Genomic DNA, 27,385 nt, shown 5'->3' on the forward strand with positions numbered 1-27,385 from the left:
CAGAGTTGGACGGTTCACAGTGAGTACAGGACTTCTGTAATGCTGTGCGCAGTGACCTTTGCTAATCTAGCTGTTGATGGAAAGTACTAAAAAACCATTGGTCGGCTACTACCGCAATGTCTAATTTTCCATTTTTCTTAAAAATGCAACGTGTGGGTGTAGAAGATTCAGAGTTGTTGGAAGGTATTTTTAACAGTGCTGGGCTGAATAATCGCTGTTGAGTAATTCATAAAGAAATGTAATTGTTAATGTAATGAGTAATTTATTACATTTTCAATTAAGTAGCCCAACGCTGGTCAAACCTTTATTATCAAAAGCAGATGACTAGCAAGCAAGCAAACCTGGCTACACCCACTATATCTTCAGGTGTTCTAGAAATAATGTACTAAAAGTACAAAGTATCTAGCAACGTTTACATTTATATTTCCTCTTACAGTAAAAGATATAATGTGTAGAGAATCCAGCTTTAGAGATGTTTTAAATGTGAAAATATCATGCTTTTTGTGATTTTCTGGTCTTTACCTGCTCTGAACACTTTGCAATGTTACCTATACTTCAGATCGTTCACGCATGCCCACAAATGGCCATCCACTGGTAGCCTTTATTGCTAAGGTTGTTGCTAAGGTTATTCCAGGGGTTGTTCACATCGTTCACTCACATATTTCGGATCAGATTCAGGCTTAAACAGATGTGGATGTATTTGAAAGGTTTCCATGTTGAGTAAAGCACAAGAAATCCTACTACTACTGTTTGTTCATAGTCCAAGCTGCTGGAAGCACAGATTTATTACATGATATTGTAACAAAAAATCCCTTGCGGCCCAAAAAGAATTTTCCCCTCTACCATTATAAAAGAGATGTCTATAAAACTGTTGACAGGACACTTCAAACTGCCAATAAGGTCAGTTATTACTCTATGAATTTTTAATCCATGAGGGTTTTATGTTTGTGAAATTTTCCCCGAGCCCAGAAAAGTGATTTTAAATTCTGTGATGTCACCACAATATAAAGTCTGTATGCCAAGAGGGAATTTTCAGGCGTGGCCAGCGGGAGAAACACTGAGCAATTCTCATTCGATTGAATAGACATCATCTTTGAATACAGTATCCTAAATGCCTGTTTCAGATGGAGGCTGAACTGAGAGGCTGCATAAAGGGCCAGTATAAGATAAAGAATAAGTTTTTTGAACTGTAATTCATACGAAGATATTCCAGTGGAACCCCAAATTTAAAATATAGACTCAATCTTCAAATATCGACAACCAAGTCCAGTTACCTTCGATTCAACCTTCCCTGGAACACAGACTGGGAAATTTGTATGACACATCCCCTTTAAAGTGTATTTGGCTGTTTCACTATTGACTGAATGTCAGTGATCTTGTTTGACTGATAACTGTGATTCACAAATGCTGAATTAGTGTATTTTTGCCTGTTACAGAAGATAACAGCCTGAGAATTATGCATCACAAATGCAATTTTATGAAAGAAAATGTAGATTAGCAGAGATTACATAAAATTAATATGAATCATGAGGACAAAACAAGCAAGTCATCTGCAGCTTCAATGCAGAAAAGGTCATTTATTTAAAAGTATTCAGCAATTAAAACATGAACATAAAACCAACACATCTGGCTTCTGTCCATCTGTCCATCTCTCGTAAGTTCACCTCTCCTCTCCTTTTCTCTCGCCTCCCATCTTCATCTTCTCCTCTACTCCAGGAACTCGCTCCTCAAACTCCCCTCACTGTCAGAGAAGTTGATCAGCTCCTCTACCTCATCATCCTCCTCATCCTCATCTTCCTCTTCAGCCTCCCGTGATGTCTGTGCCTCCATGTCTCCTCCACCCTTTCCCCCCAGCTCCAGGTAGCCTTTTGCGGTTTGGTTCACTGCCCCGCGGTCAACCAAAACACCACTCTTTATCCCGCCGTCTCCTCCTCCTCCTCCTCCCCCCTCAGCTCTACTTTTAACAGGCTGGACCATCAGAATGCCCTCATCCAAAATGGGGGTCCCTTCAGGGCTGAGTCCTTCCCCTGCTGCCCGGTTTGCTTGGTCTGCACTGAGGGTATGAGCGCTGGGATCCATGGTGACAGTGGACTTACTTGTGCAAAGACCCATGATTAATGCTTTCTTGGGCTTTTTTAAAGCTGTAGATTCTAGTTACTTTTCACAATTGTCTCAAATGTCTTGGGTTTGTCAAATTGATTGTTTTTTAGCCTAGAAGAAAAAAAATGATGCTATCCATAAGCAAGAGTATAAAAGTAGATTCCTTGCTTGATTTGCAGTTCCAAGGCAGCGTCTCTTTTCACTTCACCTTTTCTGGTCAGTCGATCCAAAAGATTAACTTCCACAATCCCAGCCTTTCTTTTCTTGCTGAAAAACCTTCATAAGCCTTGCACCTTGATGACTGTTAGTGGTAAGTCAGATGAAAAAGGAATGAAAACTTCCAGGAACTCTCTTGAAGATTGGATCACAGGTATAAAAGATTTTGTCAATAAAAGTGATCTTCCTGTTAATCTCATTAGATTTCTGCAAATCATTTCAAAGTCCTAAGGCCCGTGGCCAGTGGTGATTCTCCCATCCACACTGTCCAGCTGAATTTGCTTCTCTGGTTTGAAATGACCATCCTAACTGAGCTGTCGGAGCCAGACTTCTCTTTCCCTCCCCTCAGTCCATAGAACAGGTTGGATAGGATGGGTTTCACCTCTTCTGCTGTCTAGAGCTATAAATAGCACTGAATCTTTTTGGATCATCCTTGGACCACTTGGAAAATGTGGGTGGGAAAAGTGAAAGAATACTACTCTGCATCACCAGCTACTACTGAGGTGCTTTTAAGCAAGAGACTGATCAAAGCTATTGAAGTTGCTTATTGGTCAGCATTAGTTAAGACTCCCATGTGAAGCAGGGCAAATCATAGAAAAAAGAGCATTCAGTATTTACCGCTGATAAAGTTAACCAAAGTCTGTCTAAGCAAAAAAAGACTGAAATCTATTTGAGGATGATTATGTGTCCATTTTCCAAATGTGTCTGTATATGGCTCAAGGTGATTTGGCACATATGGTTCTAGCAGCCTGCATTGTTCTTTCTGTCTCAGCTGGTCCTCTGAGGGTCCTTCACTTAAACCCACAGAGCTCTTAAAAAACAGATAGCGCCAGAGAGGGAGTCTGTTTCTGGCAGGTCGGTATATTTTATAGCTAACAGTCACAGTAAGTCACATAATTAAAGAATGGATCCAATGGGGCTGGATGAGGATGCAGTATATCACCACACAAAATACTGCATTAATTATAGTGTACTGTCATGTGCTGCTTTGGTTTGTTATGACACCACTGTCTTCTGTAATAAATCCAAAATCACCTGAACAAATAACATTTGCGTTACTGGTATTAGTCAGCAACCCTCTGAACACCTCACCCACCACAACAATAAAACACTGATAATAATTTGGTGCAGGGAAATTTAAAGGATCAAAGTCAGTGGATGACTGGAGAAAGACCAAAGAGGCCAGACACCATCTTTGAATAGAGACAGGGTGAAGACATCAGTATGCTTCAACTGAAGTGCTTATTGGGTGTTCAAATAGTGTCTGAAACCCCCTCCCCACACACTTTTACAAAACCAACAATCTGACAGTCTTGCCCACTTTACACAGGGTCTTGCCAGGGTGCAGAGGTGAGAGAGTAGGCAGGATGTCTTTCTCAAGCTTTCTTTTATTCCATTCTTCACACAAGTACTTTTTGCATGTATAAATGAGTGCAACACTATGAATGTCTCTGAGGAAAGATTGTCCAAAAGTGTGCACCATTATACCCATTTGAACAATTATTACATCTTGTCTGTCTCTATCACAGAAGGCTTTTCCCCTGCCTTTTGCCTGAGCTACAAACACTTTTGCCTTCAGACGTGGCCAAACAACATATTGTAAGAACTTGTTTGTATATAACCGACTGTATATAAAGCTATAGATGTATAAAGATGGACCCATTGGTTTACATTGGAGCCGGCTTGAAGCCCAGAGTTGCAGCTTGTGGTCGGTGCCATCTTTTCTGTTTGGAGCCAGGACCATACAATAAGGAGTGTGGAGTGCTGCCTTTCACGCTCTGGAAACATGCCCCATGACCTCGGACCAAAGTGAAGCACCAACCAGTGCACACTTAGTAACATTAAACTTACCAAAATATTGCATAACTGCATCCTGTGACAAACACAGTAGAACTGCATGTCTGGAGAAAAATCATTGTTTATTCTTTCATTTGAACTATTCCCTGAAAATACACATTTATTTCAAATCTTAACTTTCTAAGAACAATCTTTGTAATGTATAGCATTACTATACAGTATAGTGTGGAATCAGGACATGTCCTTTGAAATACAGTTTTTTTCACAGATTTTTATTTATTCATCTCGTATTACATTAAAGTTTAAAGAGTCTTTAAATTAAATTCCTTTTCATATCTATTGTGTGTAATTTTATTTATATTTGTACAAGTTAAATGTATGTCGTTGCATGATATCAAAATAGCAAATCTGATCATTTTCTTTCTTTTTTTTTCACTTTAGATGTGATTTGGTCCGTGAGTTGAGCAAGTGTTGGCACACATTTAATTCTAGCTGCGGATCTTTAAAAAAAAATTCTCTCAGTCAAACTGAAAATTGAGAAAGTTTTTTATTTCTCAGCTCTGAAACACTGACTAATTTAAAGGTACGAAGAAATTTGTGTGGTCTGTAAAAGATACAATGGCTGAGATAGGGAGATAGAAGTAGCGGTCTCATCTTATCTCTCTGCTCTGACAAATAGGTCTGAACACACAAGGTTTTCCACCACTGTCTGGTTATGGAAGGAAAAGTTCAGGGTTCCTCTGAACCTCCACAGTTCAGTGGAATATTTCTCTTTATGAGAACGGCTCCTGCTCACAAATATCGCTTTAACCCACTTCTTTCTCTGTGTTCATAGTTTTATGTGCACAAATAAATCAAACATTATAGTATGTTCCATGTTTAGACTGACTCACGTTTTTTCTTAATGTTATCTGAACCTATTCAGTTGAGATGAGCATGAAGAAACGCAGCTTATCTTACTACTGATCTTTCTGTGAGTGTAATGGTGCAACCACAGCGGCCTGTCTGCTGCTCTTACAGTAAATCACGTAAATTATGTGAAACCATACTTCAGTAATCCACCTGGGGGAGTTCCAGCTTTAGAGTTCACAGCGTTGAGACAAATCATTGACCAAAGACATATTTTTTCATTTTATGGAATATCGTTTGAATGAATTTCAGTTTTTACAATTCAAAACACAATTTATTAGCCAACCCCTCTAACCCCAGGTCCTGATACCTTAAACTGCATGATCCATGAAACGTTCTAATAATTTCTGTAAGACTCACAGCACACAATGGATGCATCCTACCAACAGAGTAGTCATTGTAGCGAGGATGTGCCGATCTGGACATGGAAAAAGGGAATGAATATGATGATGCTTTTCAGAAAATTTGACATGCATCAACACTAGTGAACAAATGTCAAGAGGCCACCAGTGAACAGGCTAAATAGAAAACAATAGATGCAGGTGTTTGGGTCCACATCCTATGCGAGGTAAACATCTGTGTCTACCTCTTACTGGTGGAGGTCACGCAGGCAAGTGGTGATTTGACAGTCACTAGAAGCATGTTTAAGCTAGGTTTATGCTTGATGCAGTGTCCACGGCACGAGGGTGTGCGTGCCAAAAATGATTGTGACTTTTGCGTTGAGCATGAAGGCTCCACAAGTTGTTGGGGTGCTTGGTCGCACACCTCTGAATTTTTGTAACTAGGCATGCACTGCACAAGTGGTCCCGCCGATTCTGGTGGAGCCGGGATTGCTGTCCCGGTTCATCAAACATCTAGAGACGGACAAGTGACAGTAAATACAGTACACAAATGTAATGTTTAGCGGTACGTTGGTGTTTACTACTGTTGCCAAGTAGCCTATCAATCAATCAATCAATCAATTTTTATTTATATAGCGCCATATCACAACAGAAGTCATCTCAAGGCACTTTTCACATAGAGCAGGTCAAGACCGTACTCTTTAATATACAGAGACCCAACAATTCCCCCATGAGCAAGCACTTGGCGACAGCGGTAAGGAAAAACTCCCCTCTAACGGGTAGAAACCTCAAGCAGAACCCGGCTCTTGGTGGGCGGCCATCTGCTTTGACCGGTTGGGTTGAGAGAGAGCCTACTTTCTTTTACTTCCTCTCTCTATTGTAGTTCATTTCTTGTGTCTCTATAGCACTTGTGCTCTCTTTTACTTTTTGTCAGAAAGTGACCACACAACTTAACATAACTTAAGTAACAACTCTTTCTATGTCATGATACGCAGAACAAAGTCAACAAAGACTGGAAATCGTAACAAAGAACACTTGCTGACTTCTTGCTGATTCACAGAGTGTTTTGTTTGCAAGTTCCCTGTCGTTTTGGAGAATACTGCAGCGAACAACATGTTGAGCATAAACCCCTCTGCATGCTCATAGTTCGTGCTAAGACTTTATCCCCTTTGAGAGAGTCACTGTGTGGTTACATGTGTTGTAGCTGGGCCAGTGGCTCTACTCTCTAGTAGTAGTGTGTGTGTTTCTTTGGTGTGCCTGTAAATTATGGAGGGATGAAACCACCAAAATTAAAAAGAAATAAAGAAATAAATAAATGACTCAACAAATAAATTCAAATGCCATTAAATGCACCAAAATAAATATAATAAATAAATGGGCATCAATTAATTGACAAAATGTGACATAAATAGATATCTCTGTTTTAATTTACTTCTGTATTAATTTACCTTTGTATTAACTTACTTTTCCATTTAATTTTCCATTTTATTTCTTAATTTATTCATTTTAGAATTTATTTATTTATTTATTTTTGTATTATTTTCCCTTTGCATTTCCCCCCTATTTATTTCCTCAAACTTATGTATTTCTGTATTTTCTTTTTACATTTCTTTAAGGTATTTCTGCTTCATTAAGTAAATGTTGGCACTGTCGATCAAAGTGTGTCATGGGGTCAACTTTTTGATTGGTTGATCAACATCAGAGTGCATAGATTGACTATACATGCCTTGCTCCCACACAGGTGGTCAGGCTAGGTGTTTGGTTTGAAAAGGAGAGGGTAGAGGGCTGTAATGGCATTAAACCATACACCTTGATCATCTGTACACATGTGTGTTGTGTTACAGATCTGCGATAACAGGCATCACTTGAGGTAATTTAGCTGGAAACAGGTATCTTGTTGAGAAAAAACAGCTGCACCAAACTCTGTAATCATTTTTAATACATTAGCGACATTCATTACTCGTCTACTATAACTTAAAACAATCATTCAGTTTGGTCATTACAGTCTATTCAGTCTACTGAGAGATTCGGCTACTCTGTGATTCAGCAAAATAGCTTGACTTTGACTTTTGTAACCGGTTCATCTGTGTTTTTACTACAGTCATCTCCTGAAACACTGCAGAGAGCCTAATGGGGGCAAAGCAACTGTGACAGCTGAAATTGTGTTAAATTAATTGCAAATTATATAATTAATATGCCTTCCTGATTAATAACATATCTTAAACTTAAGTTAAGAAAGCTTGGGGGTGTTGATAACCAAGAAAAATATACATTTGAATAAACTCGTAGCCTCTCATGTCGCAGATAACCCACCTATTAATCTAATATGAGTAATATCTTGAGTCATATTTGAGGAGTTGAAAGTTTCATGGTAACCAATATGGGCTTATCTGTAAGTTATAGCCAGTAGTTTTAATGACTGGTGATTTTCAATCAGTATTTTGAGCGGCTTCTGAATTGTTACTTCATCAGAACTGCGGCTCTAAACTGCAATAGGAGACACTGTTACACATGAAGAAGAGATTTATTCTCTTCTGTGACAGTGAACACACAATATTATTAAAAATAAATGTGGCCATTAATTAATTGATAAAATGTGACATAAGTTGATATGTCTGTTTTTATTTGCTTCTGTATTTATTTGCCTTTGTATTAATTCCCCTATTTATTTACTTTCCCATTTAATTTTCCATTTAATTTATTAATTTATTCATTTTCACATTCATTTATTTATGTATGTATTATTTTCCCCTCACATTTTTCTCCCCATTTATTTCCCCAAACGTGTATATTTCTGTATTTTCTTTTTTACATTTCTTCATGCATTTCTGCTTCGTTATGCAAAAGAGGGGGCTGAGTGTGTCATAGGAGACGTTTTTGTTAGCGCCAGTGTAACCAGTAATAGTTCTATTTGGAAGAACATTTAGGAAATTAGAAAATGCAAGAAATGTTATTGAATTAATTGCAAATTATATCATTAATATGCTGAATTGAGCAGAATCCCTTCCACATATATATATTGTTAAACTAAGAATGTGTGGAGGTGTCGATAACCAAGAAAAACTTAAATTTAAATGATTTGCGTTGTGCATCTTATTGAGCCTGATACCTGACATACTGTACATACATATACAGGCACATACTGTATTCTTTTATCTGAGACATAATAAATTGAGGTTTATTACTCAAAAAAAAATCGTTTTTGTGCTGTATTCACTCTTTAAAACTAAAAAACGGCATAGTTTTGTGTTCCCAAGTGTTCTCTCTCAATTTAACATTGCCTGTATTAAGTGTACAGCTAGAAATTAAAAGATTGTTTTGGGCATTTTTTTCCCACATTTGTTTGCACTTCCAGATTTGATGTTGTTGTTTTTTGTAGAATGGTCCACAAAAACAGTGTCAGGTGTTTTTTGGCTTTATGATCTCAAATTCAATTGCATGTTTTTTTTTATGTTTGTATATCAGCTTTAAAGGTTGGAGTATGCATGAAATGAAAACCAAATTATTTGTACAAAACACGGTCTGACCGAGTGATTGTAGCAGTTCTGAATGGCCACACTCGGAGGCAGAGTGAAAAGCTTGCTGTCATGAGATGAGAGACACAATATTCATTCAAATTATCCAGCCCTACCACAGTCTTATCTGTGATCAGTGAGCTACCCCACTAGAGCTTTTTGTTGGTTACATGCATTGTTCAAAGGCACCACAATGGTGGTATTGACGGAAGCGCAAGCCCCTGTTATCTGCAAGTAAATTTTGATAATCTGATCTGAGGGCCCGACATTGTTGTACATGTTGTATAGTGAGACTAGCCAAACCAACCATTAGCTAACAGACATGGTCTGCCCCTGCTTTCCCCTTCACTGAAAAAGCTACAAGTGGTATATGCAAAAACTGTTTTTTATGATTTGACAGGGCACAATGTGTGACTGGCAGGGCCAGAATTGTATCTTTTCAGTTTCACTTCAAGCCAGGGATGTTGCAGGTCCTATTTTCCCTTTTTTAACAGAAGAAACACAACATGTTAGGCGGGTGAATGAAGAGAAAGAAAAACACCCACAATACAGTCACATCCCACCAATGGGCATGATGTTCTAAGACACAGATTGCCACACTGGTCTGACCTTTACGTTATGATTAACCAAAAAGCACAAATGCCCGATGTAAACCCTTAAGGTTTTTCATAACCAGCCATGCAGTGCTTTAGTGGTAGCAATAATACAATCAAGGCCAGACTTGTGAGATGACCCACTGTGAACTGTCTTCATCAGGGACTGTTTTTATCCTTAACAATCCTGTGAGTTTCAGCAAAGAAAACATAAGATATGTAAACACATTTAAAGTTGTATTTAGGGATAACAGATGAGCTGTTATACAGGTGCTATTATCTGTTTATTTTAAATGAGCTTATAGTGGAAGAAGACTGTTGTCCCCCCCAAAACAACAGAATCAGATGTTTCAGGGAGTTCCACAAAACAATATGTTTATGTTCAAGTGACAGCACCCTCTACTGGCCATAGTATTTATTACAGGAGCAAAGGAGGAAATCAGTTGATATTATGATAGAGTGACAAAGTCAGGGAGGTCGGGCTAGATGGATGAATCAACAAAACATCAGATTTGAACATGATCACTGTTCATTTCCCGTGTCCAATCATGAGTCAACATTGTTGTTGGGGGGGTTTTTTGTTTGTTTGTTTCTTGTTTTTGTGATCGTCCCCTAACTTCAACCATGTGGTTATTACCATGACAACAAAGGACCCCAACCTTAAAGGGTAAACTAAATTATATTTTTTTACACTGTACATATAATCACGTAGGTCTATGTTGGCATATGATGTTAATACAGGTGATTTTTCCAACAAATATTGTATGTAAAGCTACTTTTGCTCAAAATTGGGTCATTTGTGTCTGTTTGGATTTGAAAATTCAGTTCAGCCAAATTATTTGCCCCCTCCTTTATCATGATGTATTTGGCAAGACTCTGAAGTATATTCACTATATCATGTGCAGCAAGTAAAAATAACAGAACACTGACTAACTGTAGCTTTAGTTTGCACCGCTCACACAGAGCTGCTGGTAGTGTTAGCAAGCCTGATAAGAGACAGCAGAGAGGCATCGTCGTGTTACTCAGAGAACCATGGTTATGAAAATAACCCAAAGATTTGTTCCTTTTTTGTGGCAGTAAATATAACACACTGATAACTAACTGTGCTATATTCAGAGCTGAGCAAGATATTCAGGGCTGATGACGGTAATGTTAACATGACAAACAGCAGGGCTGTGGCTATGTACTGACACTCACCCATAGACAAACAGCCTCTTGTAGCTGGCTCAGCTACAACACAGGTACAACACAGAAACTTTTACTCAGGGACATGAATGTGCTTCCAGTGACTGTCAAAGCTCCAGCGGACTCTGTGTTTCCTAATGTCACCTAATTAGCTCTGACTAGCAGCTCTACATCACTATTCCTACTACACTGAGCAGTGGTCATTTTTAATCCACTCTGGTCAGTGTCTATTTACCTCCAGAGTCACACACTATGTAGCCACGAGACCATGCCCACTACAGTCATTTCCCTTCAGTCCTCTATTGCATTTTTTAAATAAGCTGGGATGGAGGGAATTTGAGTGTGGGGTTACCCTTTAAACCTGCACCTACAGTGGTTTTTTTAGAGCTTTTTCTCTGAAACCAGCTGCCTGAACCAGAGTGAACCAAGATGGGAAAGTTGCCGCCGAACAGATAAACAATGAGCTGAAACTCGACATAAAGCTCCATAAAGCTGAGGGGAGCTGCAGAGTCACAAATATTTCTCTGTACATTCATCATTATGAGCCACATCTCTCACACTACACACTATTATACAAATATCAATTATAGCTGCTTTAATGAAGTACTCATTTTAACCCAAACCACAATCTTTCCCTGAACCTAACCAAGTCGTTTTTGTACCTGAACCTAACCAGACCTTCACTATAGAATTGTAACATCATAAAACATATTTATTATAATATTATCCGGGACCATATCTTAAATGGTCAATAATATAACATGCTGGTAGAGGACCATCATAATGTCATTCTCTTTTTAATACTAAATTTGAAATAAGTGGCCCCACACATACTGTCCCCTTACATTTATCCCATTTAATTAAGTGGTCAGATGATAACGTCATAAAGGCAGATGTTTTGCTAGGTTAATAAATCATCCACATACATGGATACATAAATAATGTTTAAGTTTCTCGGGTCCTTAAAACAAGGGCAAACCCGCCATGTGGATCTATATAACTGGTTTTATATTGCTCATTTGTTAATTAAGAGATAAGGAGTATCATATATGGTTCTAATCCAGGTCCTGGAGGGATAAACGTTATTCTACCAAGAGATATTTTCTCATTTGGTGTTTTGATGGTGGTGGTGGAGAGCGCTGTCTAGCACTTTGTTCCAACATCTCCCATAGGTGTTCAGTTGGGTTGAGATCTTGTGACTGTGAAGGCAATAGCAATGATTCACATCATTTTCACAAGCATAAAACCATTCAATTAGCCTTTATGGCCTGTATGGAAGCAACTGCATTCATTATGTTCATCCACTCATTTATTCAGGTTTTCCTTTTAACTTGTCACTGTTATGGAAGATCCCTCATCAATGGTCAACTCATCAGTGAAGTGTCCAGGAGCCTTTGATGCCTTATGCTAACAATATTTATTGAACACTTGGCCAAGCAGAGAAGAGAAACATTATCAATCACGGTTGTCTGTGCATTGATGTCGTCTCTAGTGTTCTGACACTAGTCCCAGGTGGTCACTCCTTAACCCCTACAGATCATACCATAAACACTATACACCCAGACATGGTCAAACCCAATGCATCTACTGTATGCAAAGTTAGTCTATTGGCTCATTAGTTTCTAAACAAGGAACTGTGTTAGTTCAGGTCACGTTGCATGGAGCTTCAGGTCACCGTCAACACAGTATGTTTATGCCAATGGAATCTGCGCAATCACCTATCTGTGGTGTCTGGGGAGTCCGTGACCTTTGTTACCGTGACAATGCTGGTTCACTCTTTATTCAGAATGGCTCCTGCATTCCCCAAACATCCAGACACAGCTGTGTACCCAAGGAGAGAGACAATTTCTCTCAGGGTGACCTCAAGTCCCATGCTTGACCCAGTGTAGCCCAATTTGTAGCCCCTAAAGTTAGAATTTTCACCTGTCTGTGCATATTCATCAGAAGCCAAATTGTGTTTCAAAGGGATCAGAACAGTTTACACAGATGCTTTGGCAACATCTAGAAACAAAGTAAATCTACTAGCATGTTAAGGAAACCAGCCTAACTTGGAAAAAGTAGAGTAAGTAAGAAACAAATCAATTCCTGACTAAAAATTAAGAGGAGGAGAGTGGAAAGATGCACCAGAATTGATTGAGGAACATCGGTGGACAGTGTCTCTGTGCCACCTAGGTACGGATCTGACTAAGTCCTGGTCCAGGATTTGTCTTTCTGCATAAAAATTACATTTACCAACTGGTGTATCAGGTACACACATGACCATCTAATCAGACAGTGCTTCAGCTTCTGGTGATCATTTCCTGAGGTGGAGAAGAGCATGTTTCAGTGATCCATCCTTTTCTTTAGGTGTATCTCCTGGATAAAAGCTTTGACTACTTTGGATGATTTTGGATATGCCAAAACATATGTACTGATGACAGGTGAATAAAGTTTAGTTTGGAAGCCATGAATTCATAGTATTGTTAGATAATCTTTGCCGACCTCTGTTGGTGAACTCTTACTATAACTGAAAATACACTGAGCTGCCCATTACCCTGTTTACCATTCACTTGTCTCATGGTTTTTGATCTGAGATCAGTCCTTTTTGGTGATGATAAATTGAAAAATTCTGATGCTTCTACAGGTTAAACAGGTGAGCTAGACCTGTGTAATACCCTATTAGTTTTGGTTTTATTTGTCCAGGTGAGAGATGTCTGCCTCAGAGATTTCTGTCCCTATGCCAATACAATACAGGTGAATGGAATTTCATTTGTGGTTCTCACACCATTAGTGTTAAAAACACTAAATTGTGCTCAATTTGTGCTTGAGTGCATTTCCTTGTGGCTGTGAAAAAGAAATTTTAAAAATACAGTGAAAACTGCAAAATAGAAGCAATTTGCTTTTTGCAAAATCTGACCTAATCTTACAGTGAATACAAACAGCATCACTGTCTATCTCCTGACCAGTCTCTTCATTTTCAAACACTGTACTAAAATGAAGAATGAAAGATCTCTAGACCGAATTTTGCTTCTTTATATCATTTGATATTTTATATATAGACATTTGCATAAAAAGAAGAATAGTTTTAATAAAACAAACATCCACAGTATAAATAACGCTGTGTGATATAGACTACCTGTACATTGCATGAATTTTACAAAGGCTATGGAGCAGATATTGCTATATTAATATGACTGCTGCAGAGCAACATCTTCCCCAAATACCTGAGGTTTGACACAAAGAATGGAGTGAGAGCATAGTCACTTTGATCATTATCTACCATACGGTGTTTTTATGTCCACATTAGTTATATGTGTGTCAGCCCTCTCCAGACCAGCTGAGATGCACAGGAGCATGTTCTTCAGAGATCCAAAAAGAGCAAAAAATAACTCTCTAACTAGCTATATACAAAAATGTCAATGACAAGAGAAACTCTTAGGCAGGATCTACAGTGTGAAAAGCACTTCCATCAAGTAAGAATTGGAGTTTCTAATAAACTGGCTGCAAAAATCTATCTCCTTGTGCAGCATACTCCATGTGAGTAAGCTAAGTAATTGCAGTGTGGATGCCTTATTGTCTACTCTGTGCTCCCTGCAGGCTCTTATTTTTAACCCTAAAGGTCATAAGTACAATTCATTGCATAGTCAAGAAAATATTTACAAAGAATTTTGAAAAAAAAACAAAACTCTGCACCCTCTAAAAACAATAGCTTTGTGAGTGGTGAAAATCCAGATCATGAGGTAAATCTATTGGCTTCAAAACAGCAGCACACCAGAGTCTGCAGTAGTTTTAAGTATGTTTTCATGCTTACAGAATTTCCCATCCAGCTCAGCTGTTTTTGAAAAAGACTAAGTGCTGAATATTATAGATCTTGATTTTGTAGACAAAGGTCCTCACTATACCTGCGACTATAGCAAATACTGGAATTTAAACCAAGAGTTCAGGATTTGGGGGAAATGCACTCATTTGTTTTCTTTCTGAAAATGAGAAGAGAAGATATGGACCTCAGGTCTGTGTGTTGAGTACAGAGCATGGTTAGCCTAGCTTAGCATAAAAACTGGAAACAGGGGAAAGCCTGACCTGCAAGAAGAAAGCCTAACCTGCAACCAAGGCTCTGTTCAAAGTTAAAAATACACCCCCCAACAACTCTAAAGCTCACTTTGTATCTGTTTTAATCTCTACACAATTGCTATTTCTTGGCAAAGATTTAACAGATGTTTGTGATTACAGTGATCCTAAACTACAACCTGGAAGCCCTGCACAGAAGTGCTGGGTGGATGGATAAAATGATGCTCATGTAAATAAAGTCACAAATTACCAGGCTAGCTGTTTCCCCCTGCTTCTAGTCTTTATGCTAAGCTAGGCTAACCAAATCCTGACTGCAGCTCTAGACTTAACACATAGACATGAGACTGATATTGTTCCAAAATATTTCCAAAAATGTTGAATTCTTCCTAATATAGTGGATTCACATAGTGAGTGTTTGTTGATGAGATGCAGCTGACTTTTATTGCATATGTCAGATTTAAATTGCCAACAGTGTCCATGTGCCCAGCAGCAAGGCAGCAATAAAAGATGTTGTCCTGCCACCAAGAGCTCCATTTTGGCAAGTGCACTGTGTTCTTATGTGCGGACCTCTGTCCTGCCTGTCTTTATGTTTATGTCCATGTCCGTCCCTCCCATGGTCTCTCCTCCTTCCTCCTGCTTCCTCCTTCTCCCTCTCCTCCCTCCATCTCTCTCGGAGCTCCTGTCTTCCTGCACGTGGAGAGAGAGACAAGGAGAGGTCGTCTACCACAGGTGAGGATGAGGAGTTGGGGCAGTCCAGCCAGTCAGCGGCCGAGGATCGTGGGTATCCATCCTGCGGCGTGGAGCCTGGAAACATGAACTTCCAATAGGAGTCTCCTCTGAAGAGATAGACAGAACCTGGAGAGGAGAGAGAGGAGGATTTCACAAAAAAACTTGTTTTTTCTGCTCTTTATAACAAATTTTATTCCATTTAACAGTGACAACAGATTGGCTTGTGTTGGCTTGTTGTACAACCCTCCCCCTCCCTGTCTTTCATCCCCTGAATAATCTTCTTTGCTAAATCTGAACTACTGTATATCTGGGATTTTTCCTGTGTGCATGAATTTTAATGATTCACCACAGTCTACATTATCTACATTACAGTACTGTGTTCAATAAACAATTTTTTATCTTATTAAATACATAAAAATGAACTGCTAGTGCTCATGGATGTAGCATGGAATGTTTACTTTCGTGGAAAATATAATAACTTTCTGAATAAAAGGGAACGTATGTAACAATGGTTAAATGTCTAAACAGATTATCCCTGTTTGTTTGTTCAACCAATCAGGTGATGTGGATAAGTTCCTAAAAACAAATCACCTGTGAGTGGTATATCAGAGATGGATACCTTCCAGAAATGTTTTAAAGTGGAGTTTGAATGTGCTTATTCAATCAATTTAGTGTACGCCAAGAACATCTTTACTAACCCAACAACAGAAATAATTTCAATCATTTGAATTCCGTTACATTAACCAGCTCAACGAAAGAGATTCTGCCACATTGAGAAGCAACGTTAACACTTTTAGTATGTGGCAAAAGCTCTCACTCAAATGTGCTTCTCTTACGAACATATATACATCCATATGTTAGCCTGCTTTTGTGGGATCAAAATGATCAACGAGTAGGTCAGTCCCCATATGATCTTGATATGATAGAGAACTAAGTTGATCGGAAGATGTTTATCATAACTCCATAACTAGTTCCTAATGTTTTCTGATGCTGTTAAAGGTTTGTTTACATCAGCAATGTCTGCAAATATATTTTATCATCCATTGACTAACTGACAAGAGGCAGATTTTTCATACAACAACCTCTTCAAATATGTATGTGAGTTTATTTCAAATTAATATGGTCAAAAAAATGATGGACTGGGATTTAATCCTAAAATAATCTTAACCCTAACCGACACCTAAACCTAATCCGAGTCCCTAACCCAAACCCCTAAATCCTGATTATTATAAACCATAAAATCCAGCAGACTGTAAGGACATATGGTCCTCAAAAGACTAGATAGCTCTACAATGACACACATACACACATTCCTGTTCTCACCATCACTGTGCGTCGTGATTCCACTGACACCCTCTCTGAGAAGCTGAGTCCAGGTGTCATCTTGCTCTGCTTTCTCAGCATCTCCCTTTTCCCCCCACACAGGGCCCTCCTCTGGGTCCCAGATCAGGCCCCGCCTCCCTGCTGCTCCGTCCTCCTCCTCCTCCTCCTCCTCTTTCTCCACGTCATCATCTGCCCCTGCCAAACTCACCCCCATCCTGAGAGCTGACAGGGGCTGAGGGTAGCCTTCCTGCAGGGTGAGGTCCCTGAACAGCCAGAACTGGGAACCTACAGCAAGACACCAGCTGGAGTGGTTACTTTTGGTTTGGAAAATGTAAAACTGCGAATAAATCAGCTTTTAGTGTAAACATTAAATAATAAGGCAGGTATACATATTTAAACAATATTCATGATACAATGTTCATAATTGGTTGGTCCAATGGAAACATTGTAAAACTTTTTCAGCTTGTCCATCAACCGAGTTTGGTGTCAATCGCACTTGCACTGTGTGAAATATAGCTTTTTGAAGTTTTACAAATTTCACTATTGGATATGTATTGGATTGACTGATCAATCTATTGATTTACTTTCTTGGTTTACACTAAATAACTGACTAATCGATTAATTGATTGATTAACAAGGAAGTCAAAATAATATAACATTATGACATAGCTGGGAGTCATTGTTAACATACCGCTGATGAAGATGATGGCATGGTCTGATTGTCTCTCGAGCACAGCGTGAAGACGTTGCAGGTCAGAAGGTAGACCCCTCCACAGCCTCCTGACTGAAGCCCCACGACCCGACACTAAACCCTCGCCACTGACTCGCCACATCATCAGTCCTGGAGGGACATGAACAGGGACATAATGGAGGAGAGGCTAATGGTCATTTTTACACACAAGGTATTAATGTCAGTTTTCTAATTCAACCTGCTAATGAGTGTGTTTGAGTTTGCAGTCTCTACCTTTGAAGAAGAAAGTCTCTCCTCGGATTCTTGCCACAGCATCAAAACTGGTGTTACAGCGATCTATGGAGGGGCTGAGAGGATAAAACACACAGGGAGGACCAGTTACTGAAATATTAATACAATCTAATACATACCGTAGAGCTGTAAACAAACCTGTGCCAATGTGTTTTGTAAAAGGAATGCAGGAAATGGAAATGTTTTGGAACATTTAAAGCTGAATGTAATAATTATTGTTGAAACTTATTCATTACAAGATGATATTATTGTAGTTTTCATTGTAGTTTTTTTGTTTTTTTTCGTATTCTGTACTGTAAGCTCACCCATATCTGTGATGATAGTGATGGCTTCTGTGACGTAACTGTGGCTCTGGGGCAATGCGAGGAGCGTCTGTAGCCAGCAGCTGGTTCCTTTTACCTAAATCAAAAATGAAAACAATTTAAACCTCATGACAATATTCCATACAGTAGACGTTTCCTTATAATGCAACTTTTTTAAAACTATTAATGACATCAAATGCATTCCAGCGATGAATATATTAAAAAAGCATCAGATTATGATGTAACAATCATCTGTAATCAGACAGAGAAATCTCAAGATTGATTATTAATTTGTCACCACACTGCTCATTATTAAAAACACGTCAATGAGCCACACCGTTTCACCGGATGACATGTTACTTCATTACTATGAACACACACACTAGTTTATTTTGACTTAAGCCCACACACGCTGACCTGCTGCCAGAAATACTCACTAGACCATCAAATGTGTATCAATCCGCTGCTGAAAATAGTCCCCAAAACAAGTTCTATTTCTTTGACTGACGTTTGCTTGAACCTACAGTGCCCAGCTTTTTTTTAGGAAATTACTTTCTAAAAACATCTCAAAACTATATATTTTTGACATGATATTTACATCTTTGTTGGGAAGGCCAAGTATTGAGAGACGTGGGATTTATTGACAATAACAAAAATATAAAACCACACCAACCTCATCCTAAAGCCATCCTCAGTCAAAATACTTGTCAGAAATTGTCTTTTTTTATGATGGTATCATTCATGATGATGTATTGAAAGTAACAAAGCTGCTGTGTGATCATACTGATGCATATGTAGAGCGGTCTGTATGTCCAAACTGCTGCTGGTAGGATGTTAAGAAGCATGCATGATATTATACAAAGACTAAATGAATCAAGAGATGCTCATTTTTAACAGCAATGGAGTCACACATGTCATAGATAATTTCCTGCTTTTGATCCTTTCATCCCTGACAGTCCAATGCTTTCACATGAGCATTTGAGAATAATGAGGAGGATAAAACTGCTAACAAAAGGGTCTGTCTGTACATCCTATGTAAGACACCAGACAGAGGTCAGTCCCAGCAACCAGTTCACAGCTGTCCTCACTCATCACTACTCAACAACTCTCCAGTTTCATGCCTTTATTGAAAAGCTACTGAGAGGGACTTTTTTATAAGAAGCAGATATGAAGTCACTACACAATTAAGTCATTATGTCCTCTGTCTGACACAAAATTGTAATGCAATTGGTGACTTAAAATATATGCAAGTAAACTGTCTTGCAAAAATGGGATAAAAATGTAGACCTACTGCAAGGAGCAGAAGTATGGCATGGTTTTCAAAGTCTGCTTTGTTGTCAAGTCAGAAAAGCTTCTAATCCACTTTTTGGAGATAGTTTAGATGCAACATGTGACAGGGAAAATGATGTTAACTAATTGCAGCAGTTGTGGCTGCTGTTTACACATTATGTAAGTGCTACTTTTTGAGCAGAAGGTACTTTTGGTTGGTAGGTATTCTATTTTGATTTCTGAACATTGTTTATTGGAACTACTTTCCACTAAAGAAAGAGTCCTTATAAAAATAGTACATAGTCAAGTCTGTGGACTATCATGTAACGGGGACAATGTTTCTGGAAATAGATGTTAATTCTTTAAATGTTAAGCCACAGATGCAATTCCTTTCACCTCCATTGTATTGGGGTAGAGGCAGAAATGTCAAATAAAACCACAGTGACTGGAACTACATTTTTTTGGTAATGTTTAAATTCCCATTATGGATACTTGTGTGACTAAGAAAGGTGCATTTTGATAGGAAAGATTCCTACCATAGAGCTGGGTGATGTGCTCTAGATCTTGGGATCCCAGGCGGTAGTGAAGGGGGTCTCCAGCAGGACCCTGGTAGTACGGCCTCATCACTGAGTGGCGGGATGAGGAGTGAGCCAGGCCCAGTGCATGGCCAAACTCATGGACCAGAACTGTGAACAGATCAGTACCCTCAGAGGCTGGGAAGGAGAGAGGGGGAGAAGGGTGTAGTTTGAATATTCATTCGTATCTTTCATTGTTTGGAGAGGATAAATGTAATAGGGAGGGGAATTATAATGTGGTCTAAAGCCTTGCAAGCAGTCACCAGATGTTGCGATCCTTCTTACAAACCCAAAGACAAAACAGTTTTTTTACAGATTTAAGAACTTTGGTATTTTAAGTCTTGTCTCTAAGATGGGCTCATATAAGCTCTGACCTCAGGGTGCCTCTACAGAACAGGTTACAATCACTATATTCAAGGCAGTTTTTTTTTTATTATGCAATATCTTGGGTGGAAATTGAAGTTTTGATGTAAAGATAGCAATGGATGAAAGGTCATGGGATAACCAAAATAAATAAGCTTTTATCTCTGAAGAGAGTGAATCTTCTCTGCAAAATTTATGAAAATGATTATTCTGTGTACAAATGTGACCTAACAGGCTGCTTACACTGGATGCTCTTTAGTTTGAATTATTACTGTCTGCACTGACTGTACAGTATAATGACTCACATTTCACTGGTGCTTCATGCACATAAGTCTCGCTCCAAGCATCTTACTTATACTAATAATTACAGTGAATATATTAGGCGGTGATTGAAGCCAAAATTCACAGGGGCACTGTGGCTGAATGCATCCAGAATATATTGCTAGAGAAATGGATTGCAATCAGAAAGGATCATCCTCTGGAGACTATAAACATCCACAGCCAAATTCATGAAAATGATTTTTCCAACTATCTTGTGTCAGACCAAAGTGTTGATCAAAAGGAAATTTTGAATAATTTCAAAAAAGACAAAAGGACAGTTCTAAAATGATTTGTTCAAAAATACATATACAACTTTATAACATTGGAGGATGAACTGTGCAGAAGTTCCACCTGGCTGTCTGAAGACCCACTCTTCCTCTGCGTCCAAATGAACTCCTCCTGCCCGGTCAGGGTCTGATGGGAAAAAAGCATGGCCAACTGCACCGCCTGCCCCATCAAAGGGATAGCCATCACCATGGTAACCATGGAGGAAGTCTACCTGTAGGTCAGCTGACTCTGGACTGCCCACCTAGTGGCAAAGGGCAAGAGGGAAGGAGTGATTTGGACAGATTTATGATTTGTGATTAGCTGTCTGTGATAGGAAACTCATATCTCCCATCTTCCTTTATGGCATGAATGCAGCATTGCACTGATGTATTTACCTCATGGAACTCCAGTGGTGTTGGCTCTGCCCACACTCTTAAAGCATAGAAGACCAGCGAGCGAATAGTCTCTCGAGACAGATGGGAAGAGGGTGGATATGAATGCAACCTGGGGATGTAAAAGAGTGTGTGTTTATCATGTCACAGGTGGGATGAGTGGTGATTCTGTAAAAATTTTGTGTATCTGACCTCCAGTTGATGTTCCTGCGGGTCCACATAGAGATAGCCCTTTTCCTCCTCCTTCTCATGTTTCTCTCCTCTTGGTTGGTCAGTGATTTAGATGGCTCTTCCTGATCAGGTAGGGAGCAGCGTGGAGTGCTCATTAACGCCATTGTTTCCTCATCTGAACACATCAAAACATGGAAGAGAAAAATCAGGTTCAAAGGGTCACATAAAGAACACCAGGTTAAACATGTTAGGTCCATCAAAGTGTACTTCTATGGTACATAGCTACCCTCCCCTCTGTAATCCTCACCTACAATTCCCGTGTCTTTGAGGCCTGCAAACCTCTGCATGGCCCTGACAGCATTAGTAACAGCTGTCCAAGCCTGTAGCTGTCCTGTGGAAGGGTCTGAAGGTGGGAGGTAGCCATACTTCATCAACCAATCCTATGAGTAGAGAAGAGAAAAGTCATCCTGAATGGATTCTCCAACAATTTCAGCCTTGAATCTAAACTGAGCAAATAAAGCCTCACCTGCTAAACCTGTCTCCTGAAATGTACTTTAATATGCAAATAACTTGCATTAGCACATACATTTATACATTTTGTAGGAAAAGTAATATTGCCTGGAGACATTTTTTTGCCATGCTTGGGATGCTGTAGGGATGGCAATGTTGCTCTGTTGTTTGATCAGTCAACCACCGTTGTCCAGGGTGAAATATCTCAAACAACAATTAGATGGATTGCCATGACATTTGTAAAGGTATTTATGGTCCCAAGAGGATGAAACCTACTGACTTTGACTTTTCCTCTAGCACCACCATGAGGTTGACATCCATGCTTCAGAGTGAAATATTTCGGACAACATTTGATGGATTGTCTTTAAATTTACAAAAGATATTTAAGGTCTCTAGAGGACACATTCTAACCACATTGGTGAGCTTCTGTTTTTTTCTTTAGCACCACCAGCAGGTCAAAGTTTTCACCTATGCTGTGATATATTATATATACGATATACAAATTTTTGTGCTGTTTCTTTTACCACCAGTTGGGAGCTCTCGTCTTCAGTGGGTGCCACTGGTGCAGATGAGGGTGTTGGGGTTACACCTGCAGTAGAGGCTGTTTGCATCCATCCATTGCTCAGGCAGAGAAATATAATCCACGTCTTCATCTTGGCTGCATGTTTTTGCATGAAATATTCACTTAATAGAAATCTTCAATGCTGCCTTTAAATCCATTGGAATCTGAGATGATTTTCTATCCCTGGATTGAAGTAAAAAAATTGAAAATTAAAATGTTGGATGCTTTTTTGTCCTTCAGCTACTTCAACATACATTTGTATGCAGAAGCTTCATTCAAACTTCAAAATATTCAGCTCAAAAAATCTGAATATGCATACTTTAAAAACCTTCACATCATTCATGGTTTTAGAAATATTCAACATTTTCCCACCTTTTTTAGCCCATTGAAATGGATGGAGAGAATGTGAAAAAGAAGAACAGTGTTGGCTCCAGCTTCACAGGAGATTCAACTGTCTAATTAACTTACAAATGCTTTCATGTCACTTACACTTCAATTGACTACAACTTTAACTGTATTTCAGTATTTCATTTCATATTACATTTCAGCAGGAAGCAAAATGTAGCCTTTTCTACTTTTCCTTGTATCCTCTTTCTCTCTAGCTTGTTTTTTCTTGTGTCATCCCTATATCACACATTCAAATGCAGAGGAAGCACTTTTTCAGTAGGCTCTTATGTCCAGTATCTTCAGTGACAAAAGAAAGAATGTGCTGATAAATCTAATAAGACCCTCTAACCTGCTTTGGCTTTCTGTGCTCAAATTATTCCTGGTCAGATGACTGAACAGCCCTTCATTTTCTCACTGCTAAATTAGGAAAAAAACACCATGACTCCAATGTCACAAACATATGAATGAATTAAAGCAGTCAGCAAAAGAAGTTGACAGGAAACATCCATACAGTATTCCCACTGGGGAGACAATCTACCAGATGCAATCAGAAGATGGAAGGAAATTACCATAAAACACAGAGGGGAGGGCACAGATGACTGCTGTATAGGACACTGGTGGATGTGAGTGCGTGTGTCTGTGTCAGTCAGAAGATGCTTCATTTAATTAAGTTAGAGGGTATACCATTTCAGTTAAAACGTCTGGGGAGGGAGGGAAGGATGAAAGGGAGGAAGGAGAACGGTGTTAAAGTAATGAGATTAAAGTAGCAAAGAGAGTAGAGGGCAAAAGCCAAAAGGCATAGACTGTTAAAGACCAACAAACATACTCCTTTATATCAGAGGTGATATTAACCTTTATGAAATTTTGTATAAAGCACATTTTTCTGGTATACTCAGTTTTTTTGTTTGTTTGTTTGTTTGTTTTTTGTCATAGCACACATGAAGTGAGCACAGCTTCTCTGTGCCATGACTACAAACAAATTATATGATAAAAGTTGTCTTCCTCTTGATTTTTTTCAAAAAGTCACTGAAACAAAGACTGATGAATGTCACATGGAATAATTTTTGTTTTATTTATTGCTGACTGGGACTTTAATATTATTAATTTTATTATTCTTTTTTCTTTTTTGAACAGTTTGTGTTTTTTCTACCTTGTCTTGTTTCATTGTTACTGTGTAATTTTAAATAGCTTTTTAAAAAATATTTTTGTTTTAATATCAAACTCTTTTTGGAATTTAAAATATAAAATAAAGAATCAATGACAAATTGTACGACTCATCTTGAAAACTGGCATTTTGTTTGTATTTCATAAAAGAAGTAAATGCTACATATGATCATGCTGTTAAATTGATTTATTAGTTAGCAAGCAGTTACCTATTTATACATCTAGCAGACACAGAGCAACATTCACATTCATTTTGAGTTGTGTTTCTAGACATCTGGTGAATATTAGTGCTATTATACGTCCAATATTCACTCTCCTTTCAGCTCTTGCTGAGGGAAATATCTGCCTCTGTAGTTGCTAGTGTTAGTAGTTGTGCTTTCTTCAGCAGTTATCTTTACTTTTGTCTGTCGGTAGTGTAGTTGGTTTGTTAGCACTTGAGACTGAACTAAAACAGTAAAGTTGCTGTAATGAGCTGAAAGACAGTAAAATGCTCTGTACATCTGCAGCAAGGTTAGCTGTTGCACTTTATTCAGCAGTTACTTTAACTTTTGTCTGTCGGTAGTGCTGTCAGGTCGTCAGCGCTTGAGAGCTGTGAGGGATGTGTTAAAGTAGTCACAGTAAAGTGACAGCCTGTAAAACCAAAAGATGCTAATAATCTCTGTTGTGCTATTTATAGTTATTATAGTTTTTTATAGTTATTATTATTATTTCATCTTCCTATGAATGAAAATGCACCAATTCTAAAACTTTCACTTTCTTTTCTTCCTCTACGACAAACTCAATTACAGTAAAGCCTGGTCACTGTATAGCTGCATACAGCTGTACAGTCATACTGATTATCTTGGCTGTGACACATGCAATGTTGTCACCATCTTGTACTAGCTTCTAACATCTCACACCTTTCACTATAACACATGCACACTTCAGATTAACTTAGTGGCACATGAAATGCCAGAGCACTCCAAACTCCAAATCTAGACAAACTGCAGACAGCAATAAACAACACAATTACCCTGCCGCAGAGCAATTTAACAAAACAGGAAGATGAAGTGTTTTCATGCTCACCCTGCTCCTGCTTAACGTCCGTCCTCCTCTCACTCTCTCTTTATCTGCCACTATAGGAACAGATGGGTCCTTTCTCCTCTCTTGCTTCTTCCCTCAAAGCCCAGCTAGTAAACCCCCACCCCCCACCCTCTACCCCACCCACTCCCACACTGCCATGACAAATGTAAGCATGTTTGCATAAAAAGCCTCTTCTTTCACCACATCCACAACAAATATGAAATGTATATGAAAATAAAAGCTTTAATCTTACACAGCTCCTGCGTTCTAAAATTAAAACAATCGGTCCCAGCACGACACTCTCTGAATCTGGAATCCTGTATTTGACCCAGCGAGGATTAGTGAGTGTTACATAGCAAAGATGGGTTTAGAGTTTGTGTGTACGTGCATGTTTGCATGTGTGCAACATCTGCATATTCATGTGTATCTTTGCTCATGATAGCATTAACATCTTACACAAAATCTGCTTAACGCCAGGATTAAAAAAAAACTAAAATGAAGACGAACAGATTTGATTCTCCCTTTCTCTATCTGTGTTTCCTCTTTTTCTCTGCTTCTTTCTTTGTGTTTAAGCCAATGGACCAACTGTTGGAGGGTTAACATGGTCAGTAGACTGACCTCTAAGTACATCTGATATCCTTCCACTTGGCTGTTAAAATCTCAGTAAAGACATTCATCCCATTAAATTCTGACTTGGAGAGCAGAGAGAATATAAAGTGGAATCGTCAGATAGAGAGACTGACATGACGAGAGTGCGAGAGAAGTACATCTGGAAAAAGATTTTAAACTCTCAGTCATGTGATGCAGTGTTTCCTTGTATTTTCTTTTTGTTCATATTTTTGTCAAGAACACCCATACATTTCTACCTGCCTCCATATGTCTATAGGCTGATTCATGTCAATACTAATATTCTTTCCGTCTTTGCTGAGTCGTATTAGTGGCCGCGGCGTCCCACTGGGATCATTAAGTTCCATCTAATCTGCTCTTTGTCTGCAGAGGGACAATGGCTGATAGTGAAAACACATGTAGGGCTGATGTGATGTTTTTGCAGGAAACCTGATTCCTCTGATCTGTCTCTGTAGCAGAACGGGCAGATCCAGTGTCTGACTGATGCTCTTCACTAAACCCTCTCTGAGTTGGTCACGTTTGTTGGGATTGTTTTTCTTCAGTGCAGATTAACTTGTCGTGAAATAAATTTGTCATGTGCACCCTGACCCAAAGTCTAACTTTGACACATTGATCTTGTGTCCACCTGTGATTGTTATTAATCTCATTACGATGTAATGAGATGTAGAGTAGGTAAGTAACTTTTACCTTTAGGGCCAAATCACACCAGCATTTATGATTCATTTGAGTGCAATCATTGTGATCAATGGGTTTAGCTGTAAAATGATACAGGATCAAGTGTAACTTTTTTCTTTTCTTTTTCTTCTAGAATGACAGAGATACAGTGAATATTTGGCAACATAATATTAACATAATCAATTACGTTCATATTTATCAAAGACCTACTGTATTATCAAAAATCCTCTGGGAAGTCTGTGGTTATGCTAGCGGCTTTGTGAGCCTTTGTGAGTATTGCACACATTGAAAATTTGACCTGATGATGGTGCCAGATTAAAAGTTATGGGATCACTAGAGTTCTTACAATTCATCCTGGGGGAGAACATCAATATCTGTATCAAATTTTCAATAGTCTGTACCATTCAATAGTTGTTGAGAACTTTCATTTAAAACCACAAATGTCAGCCTCATTGTGGTGCTAGAGGAAAAAGGTCAGTTGTATCACCAAAGCCATTAGCAGAAATTGTGTAGGAGCAACGAATGTCTGCACAAAATGTTGCGACAATCCATTTATTAGATGCTGAGATATTTCACTGAATAAATTAAAAAAAAAAGAAAAGAAATTGTCATTAAATCTGAACAAAACAAAGATAACTGTGTTTGGAAATTGTAAAATAAACACTCGAGTACTAGTGATGATAGACAATGTTAGCATAGAAAGAGTAAATGAAAGTAAATAAAGACCACAAAATCTGCTGGAAACCTCATATAAGATATGTGTGAGCAAAGCTGCAAGGAGCTTTACAGTACCAGGAACAACAAGACACATTCTGGATCACAAAGCATTTCACACTCTGTACTGTTCACTTGTATTACTGTATCTGACTTACTGTGTGGAGGTTTGGGGTAACACCTACAAAAACACCTTACAGCCATTGTGCATACTACAAAAAAAGAGCCAAAAGGACAATAAACAATGTAGGATGTCATGAACACACCAACACACTGTTTTTAAAGTC

The 27,385-nt window shown here is 38.7% G+C and overlaps 1 protein-coding gene across 2 annotated transcripts; it reads right to left on the minus strand.

Moving 5' to 3' along the window:
* Window positions 1-14,829: 14,829 nt before the first annotated feature.
* mmp17b (matrix metallopeptidase 17b) lies at window positions 14,830-25,146 on the minus strand. 2 transcript variants are annotated; one of them, XM_044363795.1, is made up of 12 exons: window positions 25,086-25,146; window positions 22,432-22,652; window positions 21,705-21,837; window positions 21,419-21,572; window positions 21,230-21,338; window positions 20,919-21,096; window positions 19,845-20,021; window positions 18,043-18,136; window positions 17,720-17,793; window positions 17,447-17,596; window positions 16,756-17,040; window positions 14,830-15,558 (listed from the first exon to the last, which is right to left on the minus strand). In XM_044363795.1, the coding sequence occupies exons 2-12, from the start codon at window positions 22,579-22,581 to the stop codon at window positions 15,161-15,163; spliced, it is 1,902 nt and encodes a 633-aa protein (XP_044219730.1). In that variant the 5' UTR covers window positions 22,582-22,652; window positions 25,086-25,146; the 3' UTR covers window positions 14,830-15,160. The 2 variants fall into 2 exon arrangements, with proteins under 2 accessions (XP_044219730.1, XP_044219729.1); XM_044363794.1 differs by lacking the exon at window positions 25,086-25,146 and adding an exon at window positions 23,206-23,363.
* Window positions 25,147-27,385: the final 2,239 nt, after the last annotated feature.

Source organism: Thunnus albacares, chromosome 10 (genome assembly GCF_914725855.1).
Source record: "Thunnus albacares chromosome 10, fThuAlb1.1, whole genome shotgun sequence".
In the NCBI taxonomy this organism is placed as follows: domain Eukaryota; kingdom Metazoa; phylum Chordata; class Actinopteri; order Scombriformes; family Scombridae; genus Thunnus; species Thunnus albacares.

Excerpts from the sequence above, each read along its gene's own strand:
- mmp17b (XM_044363795.1), bottom strand. The coding sequence starts at position 22,581 with ATGCAAAAACATGCAGCCAAGATGAAGACGTGGATTATATTTCTCTGC. Across the intron at positions 21,838-22,431 it reads ACGAGAGCTCCCAACTGGTG|GATTGGTTGATGAAGTATGG; the intron begins GTAAAAGAAACA and ends CTCTACTCATAG. Across the intron at positions 17,597-17,719 it reads AGAGACTTTCTTCTTCAAAG|GACTGATGATGTGGCGAGTC; the intron begins GTAGAGACTGCA and ends ATGTCCCTCCAG.